Source organism: Nannospalax galili, unplaced genomic scaffold (assembly GCF_000622305.1).
Source record: "Nannospalax galili isolate Female #2095 unplaced genomic scaffold, S.galili_v1.0 scaffold471, whole genome shotgun sequence".
In the NCBI taxonomy this organism is placed as follows: domain Eukaryota; kingdom Metazoa; phylum Chordata; class Mammalia; order Rodentia; family Spalacidae; genus Nannospalax; species Nannospalax galili.
The window spans coordinates 2,506,321-2,530,402 of NW_008330333.1; the positions used below are offsets into that span (position 1 = coordinate 2,506,321).

At 47.7% G+C, this 24,082-nt stretch overlaps 1 protein-coding gene across 5 annotated transcripts in view; it reads right to left on the bottom strand.

Annotated features, from left to right (window-relative positions):
• LOC103744511 (mitochondrial import inner membrane translocase subunit TIM16) overlaps positions 1 to 24,082 on the bottom strand; it is a 70,411-nt gene that overhangs the window by 40,194 nt on the left and 6,135 nt on the right. For all 5 annotated transcript variants that reach the window (XM_029570191.1, XM_029570196.1, XM_017801533.2 and 2 more), the window contains exons 4-9: positions 20,556 to 20,626; positions 19,857 to 20,040; positions 18,544 to 18,620; positions 9,543 to 9,593; positions 2,348 to 2,434; positions 1,827 to 1,909 (exon numbers count right to left, since the gene is read on the bottom strand). In XM_029570191.1, the coding sequence (XP_029426051.1) occupies positions 1,827 to 1,909; positions 2,348 to 2,434; positions 9,543 to 9,593; positions 18,544 to 18,620; positions 19,857 to 20,040; positions 20,556 to 20,626 (553 nt within the window). The remainder of the gene's footprint in view (positions 1 to 1,826; positions 1,910 to 2,347; positions 2,435 to 9,542; positions 9,594 to 18,543; positions 18,621 to 19,856; positions 20,041 to 20,555; positions 20,627 to 24,082) is intronic.

The window sequence follows — 24,082 nt, forward strand, 5'->3', positions numbered from 1 at the left end:
GAGGTTGGAGAGTCCCAGTTCCTTTGCCAAGGGTGTCAGCCTGCCAGGATAGAGGCCAGGGCTGGAGGACTAAGAGAAGGGAAGCTTGACCTGGCAGCCCATCTGGGAGTGATTTGACAAATTCCAGTCCTGTTGGTCCTTCGAGGCTATTCTTAACTGCTATAATTACAGGGTCAGCCTTGGCCAGTGGCACCAAGGGGTCTGGGCATTAACTCTTCTAAGGGCCATGCTAAGAGTGGGCAGGAGATGGCTCTGCAGGGGAGGGCACCACTACCACTGAGGGTAGAGCCTGGCAGGCAGGAAGTGGTAGGTGAAGAGCAGTTATTGATGGTGCCAGGTCCCTTCATACCCACAGTACCTCTGCTGGGGGCCTATAGGGAATGGGTCACCTGGCTTGAGGAGGTCTGGAAGATAAAGTGAGAGGCCTGGGCTAGGTATACAGGATAGATGCTGGCTGTATCTAAGGCCCAGCAACACTGAGTCCTCTGGGACAGGGCCTAGCACCAGAGCAGGTATAGGTTGATGATAGTACTGCCTCAGCCCCTTACCTCCTGCTCCTGTGTGATTTCAAGGAAAGCCCTAAATCTGGCTCAACTTTGCCTTCTTTATCTGTAAAATGAGTATTGCTAACATCTCAGACTCTCCTTGAGAGTCTTTGTCTCCCTGACCATAACTTATTCTCTGAGGGTGCAAAGAAGACCCCTCCAGCATTCCTTGGCTCTCAATGTACCCTTGTTCCTGGAGCTTTTTCACAGACTCCTGCCCCTCTGTGATTCAGATTCTTCAGTTTTGAAATACAAAAAAGATGGGCTGGATAAGCTAGCCAAGGCCTCAAGTATTCCCAATCAACCTGCCCAGGAGGGTTCTCAGCAGACCCTTCCATGGGTTACACCCAAGCCTTCAGAACAGGGTCTGAGTCCTTGCCTCCTTCCCATGTAGTGGTACCTGGCTAAGTCTCTAATCCTCTTAGAGCCACAGCTTCCACAGCTGTCCATGATTGAATGGACTGTCTCTTGCAAATACCTGCCATGGCCTCATAGAGGCCAGTTCTTAAGCCACTGTAGGACAAGGCCATCTCCACATAGAGGTGCTCAGCTTGGCCAGGGGCCCTACCAGGCATTGCTACAAACCCTACTCCACACACTTCAGGGGGGCAGGAATGGAAGGATGTGGTACACATGGATCTCTGTGTTACCTGGGCACCAGCCCTACTTTGGGTCAGACCAGGGACTTATGTGGCAGGTGCTGAGCAAGCTTCTTATATAAGCCTCCAAGTAGGAATCCAAGCCCAACCCTACCTGCCACATGCACCTCCAAGTATGCCCATCTGCTCCATCACATCCATATATGTCCTCCTTCCTGCCACAGCCTCAAATATCCTTGGGTTCTTAACCCCATGAAAACATCCACAGCAAAATTAAGCCCACTCCTACACTTTCCCCTCAACAACACATTTGTAAGGTTACAGCTCCTACTCCAAATGTCAAAATACCTGCATGAACCTCAAGCTATGAAGCCTGCCCCATGACTGAGGGACTATCCTGCTGACAGGGATCCAAGAGGAAAGGGCAAGGCCATTCATTGGCCCATTTAGGACTGCTTCAGTGCCCCTTGCTGGTAAAGTCAGTTGGGGATCCTGGAGGGCTGGGCCAGGGCTCTTTGGCAAAGACCTTGCAGCTCAGGCTCAGGTATCTGCCACACACTCTAGTTACCAGCCACTCCTACTGACAGGGGGCCTCACCAAAGCACCACACTGCACACCAGGCCTGAACTCAGGACACCTTCTATACCCTCAATTCAGTCCCCCAGCATGCCACAGCTCCTACCCAGATGACGTGCCCAGGGTGAGGGAGGCCAGAGCGCTGGAGAAGAGTCGGGTGTCCCAGAGCTTCACTTCTCGCTCACGCATCTGTGGGGAGAAGTAGAGAGAGGCTTAGAGGTCTATTCCCTCCTGGAACCCAGTGCCTGAGGGTGCAGCCTGGCAGCATTACCTGCCCCAGACCAGCAGGGAGTCATGCCAGGGAGGGAGAGTTTGGGTTTTCAAGTCCTGCCCCTTTAAGAACCCTTAGGTGATAAGGGACAAGAGGCGGTTCTCTCCATGGACTCTGATCCCTGCGGGGCCGTCACCGTGGCTCCCAGGGTCGGACTTAGCTATTACAAATGGAATCTGCCAGTTTTCCGAAGCTGTCCGTCCCTTGGGGCCTTGAGACCAGGCTTCACAACCAGGCCGTATATGGATAGGCCTGGAACTGCACCCCCACTCCCACCCCACCTTCTGGGAGCAGGAGCCTAAAGGGTTAGACATGTCCCCATCTGGCAGTGCCCTGCGTGCTGTAGGAATTACTACCTGGTTGAATCCAGTGGACACAAGGTGCTCCTGGGTACTTGTCCAAGCCAGCTGGCTGTCCTTGCTATTCTCATGGGCCTTTGTGCTCTGCAGGAGACAAGAGACAGCAATAAGTCACCAGGGCCCCCTACTGGGGACAAGGATTCCTTGGGTAACCAGGAGGTGGGGAGTTCTGCGCCCACCTGTCTGAGCACCCACAGAAAACAGGAGATCCTGAAGGTCATATGTGACACAGAAAGGACCCTACCTCAGCATCTGAGGGCAGCTCTGTAACCAGGAGCCACTGGGATCAGGGTTGATCTTCTTCCTTATCAGAGGGCTAGAATACTAGGGTCAAAGCCAGCAATAATTTCTTACCTCTGAAGGTGCCCTGAGAAGGCACATGGCTGAGGATCCGCATCTAATAACTATGTGGCCCTGGGGAATGCATTCCCTCTCTGATTCCATTTTTCCCCTTGTAAATGAGGCACATAGTGCTCATACCACCCACTCCCTGGCGCTGCCTCTAGGATCAACTGAAAGTATGCGTGGAAGGACTGGGACTTCAGAAAAGCCCCGTGCAAATCACAGGATTAGAAGGATTATTGCTGCCTCCTGTCACTGCCAGCAGGCCAGAAGGAGGGCCTAGGGCCAAAGCTGGGGAACATTCCAAGGAGGGTGGAACAGTGCCCCTGATGGCTCAAAGCCCCCAGGAAAGAAAAAGTTCACACAATGGGGTGGGGAGTGGCCCTGTCCTCTTGGGCCTGTGCAGGAGGGAGTCCAGAGGCCAGAGGAAATGCGAACAGCTCCCTCCCCAGTCACCCTGGCCCCTGGAGCCTGAGACAAGGACCCTGTTACCAAAAATAGCTCACCCTAAATGTGGCCAGCCTCCTCCAAGCTTCCCACGATCTCCTTGGGAATGAATGAGGGAGGGAAGCAGCGGCAAGAAGCTGGCCCAGGGCCCCCTCCCCAGTACACAGAGGCTGACCCCAGCGTGGGAGACTGCTGGAAACGCTCCGCCTGTCCTTCAAGGGGTTTTTCTCACTGTTCCCTTCCCACCCGGCTACAGTGGCACAGGAAGTTGGGGCTGGAGCCTAAGAACCAAGGCCCCACACTCATCTCTCCATGTAAGAGGAGATGTGGGGTCAGAACTAGGGCCAAGTCATTGACTAGTTCCACCTCTGGCGGACCATAGTGGGTCAGCAGTGTCATTTAGGCTCTTATTCCTCCACCATGTGCAATATCCTTTGTGAAAGTGCAAACCAGATGGCTCACAACCGGTCTGCATATCACACACTCACATGCATTTATTCATTCAACAAACATGTGAGGCATCCCATGGGTGAAGGGTTGTACTAGGAGTCAGCAGTGGGGCAGGGCATGTCTCAAAAGGAGAATCAAGAATGTGAGTGGCCAGGCGTGGTGGTGCACGCCTGTAGTCCCAGCACTTGGGAGGCAGAGGTAGGTGAATCTCTGTGAGTTCAAGTCCAGCCTGGCCTACATAGTGAGTACCAGGACAGCTAGGGCTACAGGGAGACCCTGCTTCAAAAAGACAAAAAAAAAAAAAAAAAAAAAAAAGAAAGAAAAGAAAAGAATGTGAGTGAAGGACGGGCATGGTGGCGTCTACCTTTAGTCCCAGCACTCAGGAGACAGAAGTAGGCGGATCTCTGTGAGTTTGAGGCCAGCCTGGTTTACACAGTGAGTTCCAGGCCAGCTGGGGCTACTGGAAGACCCTGTCTCAAAAAGACCAAAAATAAAAAAGAAATAAAAAATAAAAATAAATAATAAAAGAATGTGAGTGAAGCCAAATGTAGTGGTACATGCCTTTAATCCCAACAGAAGCATGGGGGACTCTGTGAGATCGAGGCCAATCTGGTCTACATAGTTCCAGGCCAGCTGGGGCTACAGGAGACCCTGTCTAAACAAACAAAAAATGTGAGGTTGCTCATTTTTTCTTTCATAATGTGACTATTCAAGCCATATGCTATGTTCGGAGCTGTAGACACAGTGAATGAAGCAGAAAAGCCCATGGAACATATGTATCAAGAGGCTAACTAGAATGAACAGAATAATGTCATAGCAGTTAAGTGCCACAAAGCAGCAAAGGGAAGGTTATAGGTGGAAGCCCTGCCTCCACTGCCCCCATCCCTGTATGAATTATTACCAGGTGGACTACAAGTAGGTCCTGCTGGGATATGACCGTTGTCCCCATAGGTCACCAGGCCATCCTGATGCTTAAGGAAAAACCCCAAGAGGTCTTTGCTGCCACTCAGTCCCTTGACAATTCTCCCCATACCTGACCTGAAGAACAGGAAAGGCTTGTGGCCTGGCAGCACCCACTCAGCCACAACTAGGAGGGGAGTTGCATAGTCATCATTCCAGCTGTGGTACAGCCAAAGCCACTCTCCATTGCCATGGTAATGCTTTCTGTGCGGGGTAGGGAACTCTAGGCTTCTTCCTGGGGTAAGGGAACTTTCTCCAGTGAAAAGACACTACCAACCCCCATTACTGTCCAACCACCTGACCACCATGTTCTTCCTCAGCCAGTCACCCTGACATGACACTAGGAGGTAGTTAGGAGGCACATGCCCAAAAAAGAGGTCAGAGGGTTGATTCTAGCCCCCTCCTGATTCTGATGAGCATCCAGTCACCACCACTGACCCCTATGATCCCCCAAGAGATCAGCAACTGAGTTGCTGTTTCCCTGGAATAGCCATGGCTTCAGGACTTTGGCTCAGGAGGTCTAGGGGCTCAGAGAGACCCAGCTAAGCTTCTGCTACTCTGCTGCATCCTGGTCAATGAAAGAAATGACCTGATCCTCAAGAGTCCTAGCCTGGGCAACAAAAGAAACCAGAAAGTTGACTTTCTAGGAGAGCCATCGGAATGAGAGGGAGTCATACACACTAAGTATGTGGGACGTAATGCATAAATGCAGCTAAGAAGGAAAGGAGGAGCTGAGTGTGGTGGCACAAGTTTTTAATCCCAGTAGGTAGAGGCAGGTAGATTCAGGCCAGCCTGGTCTACACAGCAAGTTCCAGGCCAATCAAGGTGATATAGTAAGACCTTGCCTTAAAAAAAAAGGGGAGGGGGAGAGGGATTGGAGGCTGGGGAGATGGTTCAGTGGTTAGGAGCACTAGCTGCTCTTGAGGATCTGTTTGGTTCCTAGTACCTACATGGCAGCTAACAACCAACTGTAACTCCAGTTCCAGGGGATCCAATGCCCTCCTCTGACCTCTGTGAGCACTGCACGACATGGGTACACTTACATATATGCAGGCAATACACTCATACACATAAAAATAATAAATAAAAAGCATTTTTTTTAAAGTAGGAAGTCAAGCATGTGCCTCCTGCCTATAACTGCTCAGGAGGCTTAGTCAGGAGGTCACTTAAGCTGGGTGAGGTGGCACATGCTTTTAACCTGTAGGAAGATCCCTGTGAGTTCAAGACCAGCCTGGTCTACATAGTAAGCTCCAGGCCAGCTGGGGCTACACAGAGACCCTGTCTCAAAAAGACCAAAAAAAAAAAAAAAAAGAGAGAGAGAAAAGGTCACTTGAATGCAGGAATAAAGAACAGCCTGGGCAACACCTCCATCTCAAATATAATACAAATTAAAAACCAAGCTGTAATTCCAGTACTGGAGAGGTAGAGCTTAGGATCAGGAGTTCGAGACCAGCTTCAGCTACACAGTGAATTTGAGGCCAATGTATACTACATGAAAACTTGTCTCAAAACAAAATAAAAAAGCATAAATAAAAATTGAGCTGGGCATGGTGGTACATGCCTTTAATCCCAGCACTTGGAGGCAGAGGTAGGCGGATCTTTGTGAGTTTGAGGCCAGCCTGGTCTACATAGTGAGTTCCAGGACAGCTGGGGCTACAAGGAGACCCTGTCTCAAAAAGACAAAAAAAAAAAAAAAATTGAAATAAAAAATTAAAACGAAGTAGGGGGTCAAGTGTGATGACCCAGGCCTTTAATCTCAGCACTCTGAAGGCAGAGGCAGGTGGACCTTTGTGAGTTTCAGGCCAGCCTGGTCTACATAGGAAGTTCCAGGACAACCAGGGCTATATTAATGAGACCTTGTCTCAAAACAAAAACCAAACCAAAACAAACAACAAAAAAGTAGGAGTATAAAACAATAGGGAACCACCCAAGGGTCCTCTGCTCTAAACTCAAGTGGCTAAAGGCACAGTCCAAAGATGACAGTGGAGAGGACTCCACTGTATATGTGTAACCTCTAGTCTCTGGGGGCAGTAAGGTTCAGATAAGGAGAGACTCAGAAAGGTCAGATAGGATGCAGAGTGATACATTCTATTGCCCCCAACCATGACTTCTGCCAGGCAGGAAGGAGAAACTCAGAAAGCACTCCCAGAATGAATCTCTCTGAGCTGGCCCCTCAGCTCACACCACCCTGGCCGCCAGCAGCGGTTTTCGTAATAGAAGCCAGGTGTGGGCCAGATGCCCTGGGCGGAAGTTGGGGGGGCAGGGCCGGTTGGAGGGCAACATTCCAGGCCCGCTGCTGCCCCCGCATTGGATCCAGCAGCAGAGCCAAGCAGAGGCACCATTCCATCATCTGGGGGGGGGGGGGGGGGAAGCCGCCCACGCTCTTCCCAGGTCTCCTAGCTGAAGCCCCTCGAGGGGACTCCTCCAGATCCAGATCCTCATTGCCTGTCTGCTCTCTTAAACAACTTAGAGCCCCTTGGCCAGCAGCCACACCAGCTCCACCTCAACCTCAGACACAGACCACCTCTGTGGGGTGGGGAGAAGGGGGAGGAAGAAGTGGAAGAGGGGAAGAAAGAAGGCTGAAAAGAGGCCACTGCAGAGGGGAAAGGAGAAAGAAAACACTCAAAGAGTTGGTTCAGTGCAATACCCAGTAGGCATTGACTTCAGGTGCCCTGTGCAGCAACCCCAGGACCCTGCATAGGCACCCTGAGAAGGGGCTTCCACCTTGCCTTCGAACAGATCTAGGGAACCCTTTCTGGGCAAAGGCTTGGAGGTCAATCAAAGAAAGCCTACCAGTGAAGCCTACTGTGAACACCCACACCAATCTGAGACTCAAGTGACCCTGTGGGATGAGATCAGCAGCCTTACTAAGATATACAGCCAGGATTGGCACTAACTGCTCTGCTCCATTCACCTGTTAGATGGGGCCTCTTTTCAGTCCTCAGCTAGACAAAATGGAACAGACTATACTGTTTTGGCTTTCAAAAGGTACTAGGTGAATAGGATTTTGAGAATGAGGAGACAGAAGTCCCAAGGCTATCCTTGACCCCCAGTGGATTCCAGTTCTTAAAATGGGGAGAAGGCTATCTATGATGACCTGAGTCTTTACTGGGGAGTTCCTCCCTAGACATGGCAGCAGGACCTTGCACCACCTCGCTGGGGGAAGAAGCCTCAGTTTCTAGAAAGTTCTTTTAATAAACAAATCCTGGGGGCTGGAGAGATGGCTCAGAGGTTAAGAACACTGGCTGCTCTTACAGAGGACCCGGGTTCAAGTCCCAGCACCCACATGGTGGCTAACAACTGTCCATAACTCCAGTTCCAGGGGATCTGACACCTTTTTCTGGCCTCTGTAGGCACTGTGCCACACGGGTACACCTACCTACCTACAGGCAATGCACTAATAATTAATTTAATAAATCTAACAGGTGGTACATGCTTTTAATCCCAACACTTAGGAGGCAGAGGCAGGCTGATCTACAGAGCAAGTTTCAGCCTGCCGGGACTACATAGTGAAACCCTGACTCAAAAAAAAAAAAAAAGAAAAAACCCCACTGATTTCATTTCTTGCTTAAAACTCTCTAGTGGAGCCAGGTGTGGTAGCACATGGCTTTAATTCTAGCACTTGGGAGAGAGAGGCAGGCAGATCTTTGAAAGCCAGTCTGGTCTTTATCATGAGTTCTAGGCGAGCTGAGGCTACAGGGAGACCCTGTCTCAAAAAAGACAAAAAACAAAGAAACAGAAAAACAAAACAACCCTCTAGTGGGGGCTGGAGACATGGCTCAGTGACTATGAGCACTCACTGATCTTCCAGAGGACCTGGGTTTGGTTCCCAACATCTACATGGTGGCTTACAACTATAGGTAACTCCAGTCCCAAGGGATCTGACACCCTTTTCTGGCCTCCGTGGGCATTGTCAGACATGGCTACATACACGTAGCCAAAAACACTCATACACATAAAATAAAAAGTAAAATCTTTTTAAAATTGTTATTTTTTTGGTCTTTTTGAGACAGGGTCTCCCTGTAGCCACAGGTGGCCTGGAACTTACTATGTAGACCAGGCAAGCCTTGAACTCACAGAGATCCGCCTGCCTCTGCATCCCAAGTGCTGGGATTAAAGGCATGCGCCACCATACCCAACAAAAATAAGTAAAATCTTAGAAACAAAGCTATAGTGGCTTCCCACAGCCCAGGGTACATGTCCTTTACACAGCCTGCCTCCATTCTGCACCCCTCAGATGACTTCTAGAACAAGCTTGGCTTACCTCAGGCCATCTACTCAGGACCTCAGGTAAAACTGAGTCCTCACCTGTAAGCTAGTTTTTAAAGAAAAGCACTAAGCCCTCCCAGCAAGGGAAGCCCACAGCAATCATCCGATGCAGGGCCATTTGTGTGGCTTTTTGGCTGCTGCCTATAGGATCTCTATTAGCAAAATGAATTAACTCCCCAGCGGCTACAAGCCTACTACACGAACCAAGGCCCTGGCCCCCTCACTTGGAAGTCATGGCAACTTACACTGGATGCACCCAGTATACAATATAACCAAATACCTATATCCCTGGATCCTGCAGGGCTGGGAAACCCAACCATCCCAAGATCCATGATAAGACCTGGGACACAACAGCAGGGTGAGGATTCTGACTTCTCAGCAGTTGGCGTCTGTTGACCATGCCAGGAAGAGAGAGCAAAGTCTTCGAGGAGGGGAGGAAGCTAGAATCTCAAATTACCTTCTTGAAGTCATAGGACACCTCCACTGAGAGCCTGTGGGCAGCCTGGCTGTATTCAACTCTGAGATCAAAGCCAGGCTCTCCCTGGACTCAGAGCTTTGGCCCCAGAAGGAACGAACTCCCAGCAGCAGTAGTAGCAGCAACAATGACAACAGCACTAACTTGCTGCTACTACCAGTCTCCCAGGGGTCCCTCCATCCGCTGAAACTGTATGGTCCACATTTTAGGCAGGGGTTTCTACTCACCCCAACTTCCCACACAACTCACCTGAGAGGCCTCGGCCCTTACTCTGGGGTCAAAGATCCGTAGCTGCTTGTCCTAGAAAAGAAGGGAGAAGAAAACAGACCATGCAATTAAAACCGGCGGGTCTTTGGGAGCTAGTCCATCTCCCATACTATAGGCTCTCATCAGTCAGTGCCCTATTATATAGGGCTGACATCACACACCAGATGTCACCTCCCTAGCTGGGCTCTTCTTACCTGGAGGGCAGGTGCCTTCCAGTCCAATCTACCAGAAGAATATACTCAGTGACAAGACTAGCTTCCTATCACCTACTATGTGCCAAGCATATCATGCATACCCTCTCCTCACCTTTCCAATGACCCTGTGAAGCAGGACCATTACTATGACCCCCATCACAGAGAAAAGGAGGTACAAAATCAAACTTGAGGTTACTGGTTGTTTTATGTGTGTCCAGCCCTTTGCTAGGCCCAGCCTGGCTTATGTGATGATGTTTCTTCTGCACTTTAAGAACTTCAGGTTGGACAGGGTATGGTGGTGCATGCCTTTAATCCCAAAAGAACTTCATGTTGGGATTGGGGAGATTCTGCCTTGTAAGCATAAAGACCTGAGATCTTCAGTATTTACATAAAGCCAGGTATGCACTTATACCCCAGCACTGGTTTTATGGAGATAGGATCCTTAGAACTCACTGGCAGTTGTTCTCTGACCTCCATACATGTGCTGTGGTACACCCTCCCCTACAAAATGAATATTTAAAAAAATTAAGTGGAGAGTGATCAAGGAGGAAACTTCAAATCAATATCTGGCTTCCACATGTGCATGCACATATATGCATATATCAACATAAACAGGTACATACACATACCCCACACACACACATACACAAAGTAAGAAAAGAATGATCAAGGAAGGAACCCTATATGAACCTCTGGCCTCCATGTGCACACACATGCATATGCCTGCATAAACATATACCACCCCTCACACCACACACATAGAGAACTTTTTGTTTCAGGAATTAGTCGATGTAGCCCAGGCAGGCCTCAGATTCACAGAGATCCTCCTGTTTCAGCCTCCTGAGTACCAGGGTTACAGATGTATACCACCAAGCTTAGCTTAAAGAACTTTTTTTTTTTTTTTTTTTTTTGTTTTTTTTTTGGTCTTTTGGAGACAAGGTCTCCCTGTAGCCCCAGCTGGCCTGGAACTTACTACCTAGACCAGGCTGACCTTGAACTCACAGAGATCAGCCTGCCTCTGCCTCCCAAGTACTGGGATTAAAGGCGAGTGTCACCATGCCCAGCTGCTTAAAGAACTTTTAAACATAAAGAAAAGCTAATATTTCCTGCCCATCCTCTCAGTGCACCATCTGATCCAGATTTCCTGAGGACTAGGATAGAAAAAAGACAAACAGGCAGACAAAAACCCAGCACAGAACTGTGGAAATAAACAGCAAACCCTAGCCATAATTGAAGAATTATTGGCAGCTGAATACTGCTGGGTGAGAGGAAGAGGTAATCTTGAAGGGAAAGGCTCTAGATAGACTGACTAAACCCAGGTGGACAAACTTATACTGGGGGACATCTCAGGACACTAACTTTACATAGTAGGCCTTAATACAAATGACAGAATGTATGAATTCCTGTGGGGGGCTATGGGAGGGCACCAAAGGGGAAATAGCAAGGGGTATAAAGATGATTTTATGTATGAAATACATAAAAATTCAATTAAAAATTTATACATATACAAAAAAAGAGGGCTGGAGAGATGGCTCAGCAGTTAAGAACTCTGGTTGTTCTTGCAGAAGACCCAGGTTCGAATCCCAGCACCCACATGGCAGCTAACTCCAGTTCCAGGGGCTCCAACAGCCTCTTCTGACCTCCGCGGGCATTGTACGCAGGCAATACATGCATACATAAAATTTAAAAAAAGAAAAAAATCTGTACTGAAAAAAAAATGTTCATGCTCTATTCAAGTCCTTATTTCTGCAAAAATAATCTGTGTATATGCTTACTGTCTGTGTACATAGCATACATGCATAAAAGGCTGGACACATGTCTGGGAGTGTAGCTCAGTGGTTAAGCCCTAGTTTAGCAAGTATGAAACCCTGGGTTCAATCACTGAGAGAAAAAAATTCAGCAGAGTTTGTACCCACTGTTTACAGGTTTGGCCATAATTGGCCATAATAAATTGTTACATGTAAAGAGGAAATCGTAGGATAACATGGCTTGATGTGATTCTACTGTGGTCAAAATAAATAAAAATATCTATTTGTGTAACCATGTTCCTGTACATTTTGGGAGTTGGTTAAGCAAAGAGAAAGGACTTGACCAGCACAGGCCAGTGAGTCACTGCTGGACATGAGGTGTGAGGAAGTGGGGGGATGATCAGTATTTCCATTTTATATTTTAGTACATATTTTCATATTCTGAAAAATAACAAATATCTGAACTTTGAAATTAAAAACATTACCATTTTCATCAATAAAAAAGCTGAAATGCTTATTTATAATTTTTTTTTTTTTTTGGTCTTCTTGAGATAGGGTCTCCCTGTAGCACCAGCTGTCCTGGAACTCACTATGTAGACCAGGCTGGCCTTGAACTCAGAGATTGCCTGCCTCTGCCTCCCGAGTGCTGGGATTAAAGGTGTGCACCACCACGCCCGGCATAAATTTTACAAATATGTATCAACAAAACATAAGGAAAACTACAAAATTATGATCAAAGAAATTAAAGATCTAAATCAATGGACAGATATTCCAATTTTATGAATATGAAGACCTTCTTTTGTTGAAATGTCAGTTTGAGGCTGGAGAAATGGTTTAGTGGACAAAGTAATTGCTGTGCAAACATGAGGATCTGAGTTCTGATCACTAGCACCCACAATAAAAAGCTAGGTACAGGGACTAGAGAGATGGCTCAGCGGTTAAGAGCACTGACTGCTCTTGCAAAGGACCCAGATTTGATTCCCAGCACTCACATGGTGGCTACAAACCATCCTTAACTCCAGTTCCAGGGGAATCTGAAGCCCTCTTCTGACCTCGGAGGCATTGCATGACACAGGTGCACTCACATACATGCAGGCAATACACTCATACACATAAAATAAAAATAATAAATAAAATGTTTTTTAGAAAGCTAGGTACAATACTGTATATCTATAATCTGAGCACTGGAAAGGAGGATCCTGGGGGCTCACTGGGCAGTTAGTCTAATCAATTGGTAAGCTTCAGGTTCAGAGAGAGACTCAGTCTCAAAATAAGGTTGGAGGGGGCTGGAATTAATGGCTCAATGGTTAAGAGCACTGGCTGCTCTTGCAGAGGAACTGGGTTTAGTTCCCAGCACCTACATGGTAGCTCACAACCACCCATAACTCCAGTTCCAGGAGATCTGACATCCCCATCAGGCCTCTCAGGCACTGCACGTGCAGGTGCATTTACACACATGCAGATAAAACACTCATACACATAAAAGAAAAATAAATTTATGTTGGACCTGGTGGCATACGCCTGTAGTCCCAGCACTTGGGAGGCAGAGGCAGGCAGATCTCTGTGAGTTCAAGGCCAGCCTGGTCTACATAGTGAGTTCCAGGACAGCTGGGGCTACAGGGAGACCCTGTCTCAAAAAGACCCAAACAAAACAAAACAAAACAAAAAAACCCTAACCAAAAAAAAAAGAAAAAGAAATTAAAAAAAATTTTTTTGGTCTTTTTGAGACAGAGTTTCCCTGTGGCACCAGCTGGCCTGGAACTCACTATGTAGAATAGAATATTTTTAAAAATACAGTAATGGGGCTGGAGAAATGACTCAGTGGTTAAGAGCTGCTCTTGCAGAGGACCTGGGTTTGATTCCCAGCATCCACATAGTGGCTGACAACTATCTGTAACTCCAGTTTCAGGGGAATCCGAGGCCCTCTTCTGATCTCTGTGGGCATTGCTCGACACAGGTGCATTAACATACATGCAAGCAATACACCCATTCACATAAAATAAAAATAATAAAATATATTTTTTAAATGTCCAAAAACTCCAGTTCCAGGAGATCCAACACTCTCTTCTGGTCTTTAAAGGCACTGCACACATGTGGTGTACTTAAGTTGTCAGTCAAAAAAAAGACATGGAGCTGGGCATGGTGGTGCACGCCTGTAGTCCCAGCACTTGGGAGGCAGAGGTAGGCGGATCTCTGTGAGTTCAAGGCCAGCCTGGTCTACATAGTGAGTTCCAAGACAGCTGGGGCTACAAGGAGACCCTGCTTCAAAAAGACTAAAAAAAAAAAGACATGGATATACCTTAAATGATATTGCTACGTAAAAGCAGTCAGTCTGGAAATTTGCATATTGTATCATTCCAACTCTTGACCTTATAAGAAAAGGCAAATCTCCAGACACAGTAAAAGGCAAGTGTTTGCCAGTAGTGGTTAGGAGGGCAGACAAGGATGAAATGGAGTGCTGGGGATTTTTAGAACAGTGGAACATGTACTTGTCAAAATTCACAGAATGTGCTGGACATGATGGTACCTGCCTTTAATCCCAGTAGGGCAGAGGTAGGTGGATCTCTGTGAGATGAGGCCAGCTTGGTCTACACAGGGAGTTCCAATGCCAGTACCAATTGCAACAATATAGTACACCAATGCAAGAGGCAAGGAGCAATGAGGGGAACTTGGAAGGTTGAAGCAACAGGCAACAGTAGGTTTCCAAGTTCAAGGTCAGCCTGGGTTAAGTAAAAAGACCCTGCCTGAGTCAGGCGTGGTAGCACATCCCTTTAATCCCAGCACTCGAGAGGCAGAGGCAGGCAGATCTCTGTGAACTTGAGGCCAGCCTGGTCAGCTACAGCTACAGGGAAACCCTGTCTCAAAAAGACCAAAAAAAGAAAAAAGACCCTGCCTGAAAAATATAGAGGAAATAGAAGTAAAGAGAGGAGGAATATGGGGAATTTTTGTATTATCTGCTCTATTTTTCCTGTAAAATAGTTCTAGAAAAGTCTATCAATTAAAAATAAAACAATGCCAGGAAGGGTGACTCATGCTTATAATCCCAGCATTCAGAAAACAGTCAGAGGATCACAAGTTCAAGGTCAGCCTAGGTTAGTAATGAAGTTCCAGGTCAGCCCAGACTAGAGACTGAGACCCTGTCTCAAAATTTTAAGAAATTTAAAACTTAAATCAAATGAAAGAGAAACCAAGTGAATGCCTGCTCTGTGCCTAGCCCATGTCTGAGTGCTTGGGATGGAGCAATGGACAACCAGTTCCAGTGATGGCAGAGCTCACAGCTCAACCTGAGCTGAACCTTGAAGGACAAAGCAGAGCTTGCCCTAGGAATGCCAGGTGGAACAGCATAAGCAAGATGCAGAGACAGAATATATAACATGGAAGGGGGAGAGGCCAAATGAGGAAGCAGATGGAGGGAGTGGAGGGGCAATGGGCAAGCACAGGGCTTCATGGGCCAGACTGGCCTGAGAGCTCCTGGGAAGTTAAGCCTCCCTGGCACTCAGGGGGCTCCAGGGTTCTGAGCTTCTGGCAAAGCCGTCTTAGCTGTTTTTCACTTGGCACCAAGCACAGTTCAGAGCTCAAGTCCTAAACAACACTGTACTCCAATAGCCAGGGGCCATATGGAGACCTATAGAGATCAGGCATGAGGAAGATGAGAGGGAGAGTGAGCACAACCAGAGCCAGGCACACAGGCCAGTGCACGACAGAGACAGAATACTGACAGCAAGGAACAGAGAAGACAGCAAGGGAGAGAGAACAACTAGAGATTGAAGACACAGGAAGACAGAGAAGCAAGAGACTTATAGGACAGGAGTGATGGCAAGTCTCCAAGATGAAGGGTGAGAGGAAATACTTCCTATTCTGCAGGGCGAGAGCTGCTGAGGAGATAATGAAGGCCCACATTCAAATACCAACCCCACCACTGACAACTTTTGTGCCCTGTGCAAGCCTGAGCCTACTGAGCAATGACTAGGTGGACACAATGTCTCTCAATGGGAGGGCACAAGGGTTAGAGTACAACATCCCTCTTTGCATGTAGCAAACTCCACGGAGGAGGCAATAGTTTAAGGCTGGGTATAAATCAGAGTTCAGAGCAGGCTGACCTTGAGGCTGTTCTGAGCCAGGTAGAGGGGTGCAACCAGGTTATAATGGCCCTGCCCACCCCAGGCTCACTGGACAGGACTTAGGGCTCCAGAGACCTCACATTAGGCCAAGCTGTGCCACCTGTGATGCCAGTTCGCCCCCTAGTGGCCTTCTGTCCCTTCTCTTAGTCATTAGAGAGGGAAACAAGTTAGGGTTAGCTTGGGTGCTCTGGAAGCCAGAGTTGCTTTACATCAACAGCATCAGGATAGGAATAGAACAAGATAAGCGTAGGGCAGCTCTCATGAGAAGTGGCATGCCAGCACCACTTCCCACATTGGTCCAGTCAGGCAGCACAAGCAGCAACTATACAAGTTTAGAGTTCAGTCCAGCAACTGCTGATAAAGAGGGAAGGCAGGCAGCAGTGGGCACAAGATCAAGGCATACATTGATCCTAGTATGTGCTGACAGGTACCAGCCTGGAAGAGATGATCTAGGAAGGAGGGCCGGGAGCAGGGGTCAACTCACAAGCTCACAACCTCATTGTCACCACCTGCTTGTGCTTCTTGTCCTGGCAGCTTTTGGCTCTAGGTCTAGAGGGGAAATATTTCCACCTGGGAACCAGCGTAAATCTCCTGGGTTTGGCCTCTATCCCTTGCCTCGCAAAACAGGAGTAGGCCAGGCATAGTGTCCACACTGTACCTTGTCCTTCCCTGCCCAATTCTGATGGTAAATGGAGCTCAGACCCAAGGAAAATGAGGGGCTAGACCATTCTATCAGTGAGGGAGGGGCACAAAGGTTTCTGACAGGAAGGAAAGGCTGGTCTTAACTCAACTGAGATGTCACCAAGACTGGTCCCTTGATTGGGATAAATAACCATCTTGTCTACAGTCAGGTCTCATCCTCAAAGATCAGTGCCAAGCTCACTTGCTGGGACTTGTCTTCCATGCCCCAAGATTCAACCCAAATAAGTCAACCAGGGTCTCTTGGAGGTTGTATTACTTCACAATCCCCAGGGTTCAGGTCAGGGTCTACAATCTACTACACAATGAATAATACCAGAAAAGAGAAAAAATACTTGACAAAGACTGAGAAATGAGCCCTCTAGAAAAAAGGCAGATTGAAGATGAGAATAACACAGGAAATAAGATTCCTGCAAATGTGTAGGCCCATGGGCCTAGAGGCATCCAGGGCTTGAGGTTTTCAAAGGGTTCTATCCCTGTACTCCCTACTCATCTCTCTGGGTCCATGGCCTCCATTCATTTTACTGTTGTTTTCTGAGATATAATCTTATATAGTCCAGGCTGGCCTCAAATTCACAACATGGTCTAGGCTGACCTTGAACACCTGATCTCCCTACCTCTGCCTTCTTAGTGCTAAGACTATGGGGCATTATGCCAAGTTTCCATTAAAATTTTTTTTTAGGGGCTGGAGAGATGGCTCAGCAGTTAAGAGCACTGATTGCTCTTGCAGAGGACCTGGGTTCGATTCCCAGCACCCACATGGCAACTACGAACCATCCTTAACTCCAGTTCCAGGGGAATCCGAGTCCTTCTTCTGACCTCCGCGGCATTGCACGACATGGGTGCATTCACATACATGCAGGCAATACACTCATACACACACACAAAAATAAAAATAAAATTTTTTTTTAAAGATTTTTTTAAATTTATTTTTATTTTATGTGTATGACCATTTTGTCTGTACATTTGTAAATGTACCTGTGTTGGGCAATTCCCACAGGGGACAGTATAAGGTGTCAGATACCCTGGAATTGGAGTTATAGACAGTTGTCAGCTGTCATGTGGATACTGGAAACCAAACCTGGGTCTGCAAGAACAGCCAGTGCTCTAAATCACTGGGCCATCTCTTCAGACCCCTAGTTTCCATTTTTCATGAGCCCTTTCCAGGCGCTCCATACCATCAAAAATGTCTCCAAAAGTTCCCTAGTCCTTCAAACCCAGACTACCTAGACTCTGGTACATTGCTACCCTGATGAACTCTCCCTGGATCCCAGGTTCCACTCATCTTGCCTTCTTTCCATCACCTTCTCCTTGCAATCTTATGATTTTCCTCCCTCCTGAGGATACCCTTGACCCCTGAGCACAAACTGCACCGCTCTTTTCCACCCTCCACTCAGAAAACCTCTCTTTTCCATCTTCCGCTGTTCAAGACCCCATCAGGTCTACAGATTCAGGCTGGGATGTTTCCAGGTACCCCAGCTCAACATATCTATACCACCACGTGAGCAGTGTTATCCAAAATAGTCACATAAGGGGCCCTCCAGCTCCTAAGACCTGTTCACATGCCCATCTCAGTATGGGGCTCTCCTCTTGGGACCCAAGACCCAACCTAATGACCCCCATACTTCACATCTAATCCACCACCAACACTCTATGTCCTCCATCTCCACTATCCCTAAGCAAGGACACTCCTCTTACCCTCTCCTTGAAGACTGTTCCAAATTTAGTTATAGACACTGCTCATCTTGGCCATGTTATATCCACACAGCAACCACAGTAATATGTCAAATGCAAACTCTGTTCACCTCAGGCCACCATTCACCCATCTCGGACTTTAACGCCTTGCTGTTTGCCCACTGCTACTGCCACTGCAACTAGCATAACTCTTATGCTACAAGAAGTTGTTTGGAGAAGCAACACAGGCAGCTGCATAACTCTTATACTACAAGAAGTTGTTTGGGGAAACCACACAGGCAGCTGGGTGAGGATTACTGAGAGACTGGACAGAGCCAAAACCAAACAGCACAGACCAGCAGGAGGCAGCATAGGACTCTCCTCAAGTCCTCTCTGATAGGGATCCTTCGTAGCATGAGGAGCTCACATATGCCCATCCTGAACTCAGGGCTCTTCAGCTCCATAAATACTTTTGTGCCTACAAGGTTTGACTTACTTACCATACTGACCTCATGCTGAGTCCCACAGTCGCTTGCTACACGCTTACCTTGCATGCTGTACCCACAAGGGCTCCATCTCTGCTCCAGACAGCACTCTGCACCACGTCTCCATGGGCCTGCAGCTCTGCAGAGAAACAGCCAAGGTCAGACACCAGGTTTGATAAGGATCTCTTTCATCCTGGAGCGGGCAAAGATTGCAGCTCTATTTAGACATGCTATATCTGCATCCACTGGCTTTCTTCTTTAAGCCTGCTCTCATCAGGCCATGCTCAAGTTTTTGATGCTGTCTGTTTCTCAGCCTGCCTCTCATTTCCCACACTTCTTCTCAGTGTACTCCTAGGTTACCCTACCCTGGGCTTGTGCTTTTGCTATCTTCATTCTCCTACCCTAGCTTGGGGGGTTGGATACATGTACAACAACCAGGTGTTGTAATACATGCCTATAAGGGAAGCTGAAAGAGGAGGATCATGAGTTTGAGGCCAGCTTGTGCTACAATAGTTAAGAAAGATGAAAATAGTTGCCTACAGAGAGAATTTATTACAAGGCTTTAATTTATATTATGTACCTAAGCAAATCTTGATTATTATTATTATTTTTTTTTGTCTTTTTGAGACAGAGTCTCTCTATAGCCCCTGTCCTGGAACTTACTATGTAGACCAGACTGGCCTTGAACTCACAGTGATCTGCCTGCCTGCCTCTGCCTCCCAAATGCTGGGATTAAAAGCTTGTACCACCACGCCCAGCCAAACTTTGATGCTCTTGAAATTATTTATTTATTTTATGTGTATGTGTATATGCACCATGTGCATGCAGGTGCCCTCAGGAACTTACTATGTAGACCAGACTGGCCTTGAACTAACTCACAGTGATCTGCCTGCCTGCCTCTGCCTCCCAAATGCTGGGATTAAAAGCTTATACCACCAAGCCCAGCCAAACTTTGATACTCTTGAAATTATTTATTTTATGTGTATATGTATATGCACCATGTGCATGTAGGTGCCCTCAGAGGCCAGAAGGCATTGGCTCTCCAGGAACTGGTGTTATAGGTGGTTGCGAGCTGCTTGATGTGGATGCTGGGAATTGAATCTGGGTCCTCGACAAGAGCAGCAAGTGCTCTTAACAGCTGAGCCATCTCTTCAGCCCTACTACTACTACTTTTGTGTACACACATGCACACTGGGGGTGGAACACAGGGCCTTAGAAATGTAAGGCAACTACTTACCACTGAGACTACCAAGTTTTACCCCATCCCTGATACATATTTTTAAAATTCACATTACTGAAAACACCAACAGGGAAAGTAAGGGGTGTCCAGATGGAAGCTACTCAGGGAAGGGCAGCCACTCTGGAGTGGCCGTACCTGTCAGGGGCTGGTGCTTGGCTATGTCCCAGACCTTCACAGCTCTGCCAGCGGTGCTCACCAGTATACCATCTGAGGTGGGGTGGAACTGTAGTACTTCCACTGGCAGTTCCTCTGGACCCAGCACCACTCCAGGTTCTGAGGGAAGGACTTGGCCAGGGCCTGGAAGCCGCCAAAGCTTCACCTGTGGAAAAGATTAAATTTGTAGGCCAGGTATTGAGGGTCTCACGGCTACAACCAGGCTTGTCCAGACCTGTTGCCCTGGTCTTCGTAAAGCCCTATGCTGAACAAAGCCAATCCATGAGAGAAGAAGGCATCTCACCTGCCTCAGCTGTTGGGACTAGGGAGCTACATACCCCACATACTCCCCTATCCCCTTCATTCCCCTCCACTCCCCCACACCCGACCCCCATGTCATGGAGAAGAGGGAGGGAACCCAACCCAGAGATCAAAGGGTGTGGTCAGAGGTCAGTGGGGACTATATGTGAGTGTGGACAGGAGTTCTGTGGTCTTCTCCAGCCTCCCATACCTCCCCAGTCTGCTTCCCTGAGCAGTCAGGCAGTGTAAGGGCATATCATGAGACAGCTTTGGACCAGGCACTAGGGGCCAGCAGGGGCAGGAACAGAGGTTTGCATGATCAGAGGGCCCTAGGCTATGGTGAGCAGGTCATAAGCAGCTCCTCAAACTAGCCTTACTCACCGTCCTGTCAGCTGAGCCCGAGGCCAAAAGGAAGTCATCAAAGGGAGAGAAGTCCAAGTCTGTAACCAGGTCTGTGGGGGAGGAGTGATTGGACCTGTTCAATGTCCCTTTCACACCCAAAGAAATCCTCCCTGGGCTTGCAGGTGACACCTTCAGCCCAGAGAGGAAGCTCAAAGTCCACAAAGCCAGACCCCCTCTGGACACCATGGGGAGACATCAAGGTCCTCTCCTACAGCATATATCCTTGAGAGCCCTGCTGACCCCATATCACCTAGGACCCTGACGCCAGAAGGTTGACAGGAAAATGGGTTCCAGGAACCTGCTTGTTCACAGCCATACAGTTCAGCTCCTCCTAGGACAGCTGGGGTTGATCTCAATTCTTTTGTGGGGAAAGGAGGTGCAGAGTTAACCAGAGCCCAGAGAAGAAAAACAGGGCTGACGGAAGGGAGACAAGGTGTGGAGGATAGTGGGTAAGGGAGGGAGTGTGGTCAGGATTACAGGACAGCATTACCACAGTAAAGGGCATCATTGCTGTCCCCAGTTGCTTTCCTTCTGACCAGGAGACAAGTAAAGGAGGGTTGACATGGGCAGGCAACTCCTGCAATGGCTCTAGTCTGGATTTTCAGTTCTCAAGACCACAATGGTACTGAACCTAGAGCCTTAGAACCCTTGCCTCCCTCACTTTAGGGATTCCTCATTGATCAAGGCAAGGTAGGTCCTGGGCCAGGTGTAGCCAGTAGCACAGGCAGCTGGCATCTAACAAAGGAACACACCATGGTAAAAGAATTGAGTAACAGGAGTACACCTACACAGAGTCCTCACACACACAGACCTCCCTGAGCTCATGACAATCCATCAGGTAGTACTACAGGAAGATGGGCACACCAAAATGCAGTGAGGGTAAGAAACATGGACAGAAGCACACAGCTAAAAAGTGTGGGGGGTGGGTATAATTCTAGACACTCTGGCTTCAAATCCTGATTGTGAGCATGACAACATGTTGCCTTTCCCCAGCAGGAACAGCAGCAGGACCACCCCCATCACCTCCACATCAGGCCTCTAGGTGTTCCTGTTGCTCTACTCTGCTCCTCTGACAGCTGGATGGAAGGCAGGCATGATTCTAAGATGAATGGCTAGAGGGCAGGGAATCCCCAAAGTCAGAGGAATAACCAAAGCCCAGCCTGCCCTAGGTTCTCTCACCATTGACAATATGTAGGGCAAAATAGCATTTAGTATCGCTACAGCACATTTTTGTTGTTGTTGCTCCCCACTGAGTTATATCCTTAAACCTTTTTTTTTTTTTTTTTTTCCCAGAAGGGTCTCCCTGTAACCCTGGCTGGCCTGGAACTCACTACATAGACCAGGCTGGCTTTAGCCTCACAGAAATCCACCTGCTTCGGCCTCCTAAGGACTAGGATTAAAGGTGTATGCCACCATGTCTTTTTTTTTTTTTTTTAATGTGGATGTGCATGCATGTAAATGCACCTGTGTCATGCAATGCCCAAGGAGGTCAGAAGAAGGTGTGAGATCCCCTATGATGGTTGTTAGCCACCATGTGTGTGCTGGGAATTGAACCTGGGTCCTTTGGAACGGCAGCCAGTGCTCTAACTGCTGAGCCATCTCTCCAGCCTCAACTTTTTATTTTTATTTATTTTTTAATTTTAAATTTTATTTTATGTGTATGCGTGTATTGCTTGCATGTAGGTAAGTGGACCCGTGTCGTGCAATGCCAGCAGAGGTCAGAAGAGGCAGTTAGATCCCCTGGGACTGAAGTTTTGGACAGTTGTTAGCTGCCATGTGGGTGCTGGGATACGAACCCTGGTCTTCTGCAAGAACAACCAGTGTTCTTAACCACTGAGCCATCTCTCCAGCCCTATTTTTTTTTAATATTTTACTTATTATTTTATGTGCATGCATGTATTGCCTGCAGAGGACAGAAGCAAGTGTCAAATCCCCTGGAACTGGAGTTACAGACAGTTGTTAGCTGCCATGTGGGTGCTGGGATTAGAACCTGGGTCTTCTGCAAGAACAGTCAGTGTTCTTAATGGCTGAGCCATCTATCCATCTATCCAGCTCCCCCAACTCATTCTATAGTCCAAGAAGGTCTTGGACTTTTTTATCTTCTAGTTTCAGCCTACCAAATAGCTCAAATTACAGACTTATAGACTTGTGCCTTCAGACCCAGCTAAGAGAGAATTCTGGGGAGCTGGAGCTCAGTAACACCCAAATGTATTGAACTAGCAGGACTTCTGCAGGAAAAGGATCTCAAGTTGCCACAATACTGAGGGTACAATCTGCCCACAGATGACTGCTCCAGCTTCTACTTAGAGTGCACTAGTGACAGGGGGTTCACCATCTTCCAAGCATCACCAACTTGGGGTGGCTCCATGACAGGTACAAAGTATCATGAAGGAAATATGAGGTCAGGCATATCCAAATCCTGATTTTGGCTCTGCCACAGTTATGTGAACACTGTTAAGTTCCTAACCAACCTGAGCCTCAGATTTTTTGGGGGGTCTTTTTGAGACAGGGTCTCCCTGTAGCCCCAGCTGGCCTGGAACTCACTATGTAGACCAGGTTAGCCTTGAACTCACAGAGATCCACCTGCCTCTGCCTCCAGAGTGCTGGGATTAAAGGCATGCGCCACCACACCCGGCTGAGCCTCAGATTTTTTTTAATCTGAAAAATGGGTTATTTTATTATTATTGTATATATGATGGGGGGGAGGGAGAGAAAGAGAGGGAGAAAATGCATACATGTGCCACAGCGTGTGTATGGAAGTCAGAGGACAACTTTCAAGAGTCAATTTTGGGTTCCAGGGGTCAAAGTAAGGTCATCAGGCTTATACAGCAAATGCTTTTACCCACTGGACCACTTACTTGCATGCAAGTCTGATGACCTGAGTTCCATCCTCAATCCTCAGATACTACAAGGTGGTATGAGAAAACTGACTCCCAAGAGTTGTCCTTTGATCTCCACATATATGCTGTGGCATGTGTGTGCCTGCATACCTGTACATGTATGTGCACACACACACAGTGCACACACACTAAATAAAATTTTAAAAGTACATAGAGCCGGGCGTGGTGGCTCACACCTGTAGTCCCAGCATTTGGGAGGCAGAGGCAGGTGGATCTCTGTGAGTTCAAGTCCTGCCTGGTCTACATAGTGAATTCCAGGACAGCTGAGGCTACAGGAGACCCTGTCTCAAAAAGACCAAAAAAAAAAGAAAAAAAAAATTTAAGCTTATTTAATGTTATTTATTTTTAAAATGTGTATGAGTATTTTGTCTGCATGCATATAAGTGTATCTTGTACCTTGTGTGCAATGCCCATGAAGGTCAGAAGAAGGCGTTGGATTCCCTTGAACTGTAGTTTTTATGGATAGATAGTTGTTAGCTGCAATGTGAATGCTGGAAGCTGAACTCAGGTGCTCTGCAAGAACAGCCAGTGCTCTTAACCACTGAGCCATCTCTTCTAGCCCCTGAAACTTTTTTAAAAAATGGTTTTTTGTTTTTATATTTTCTT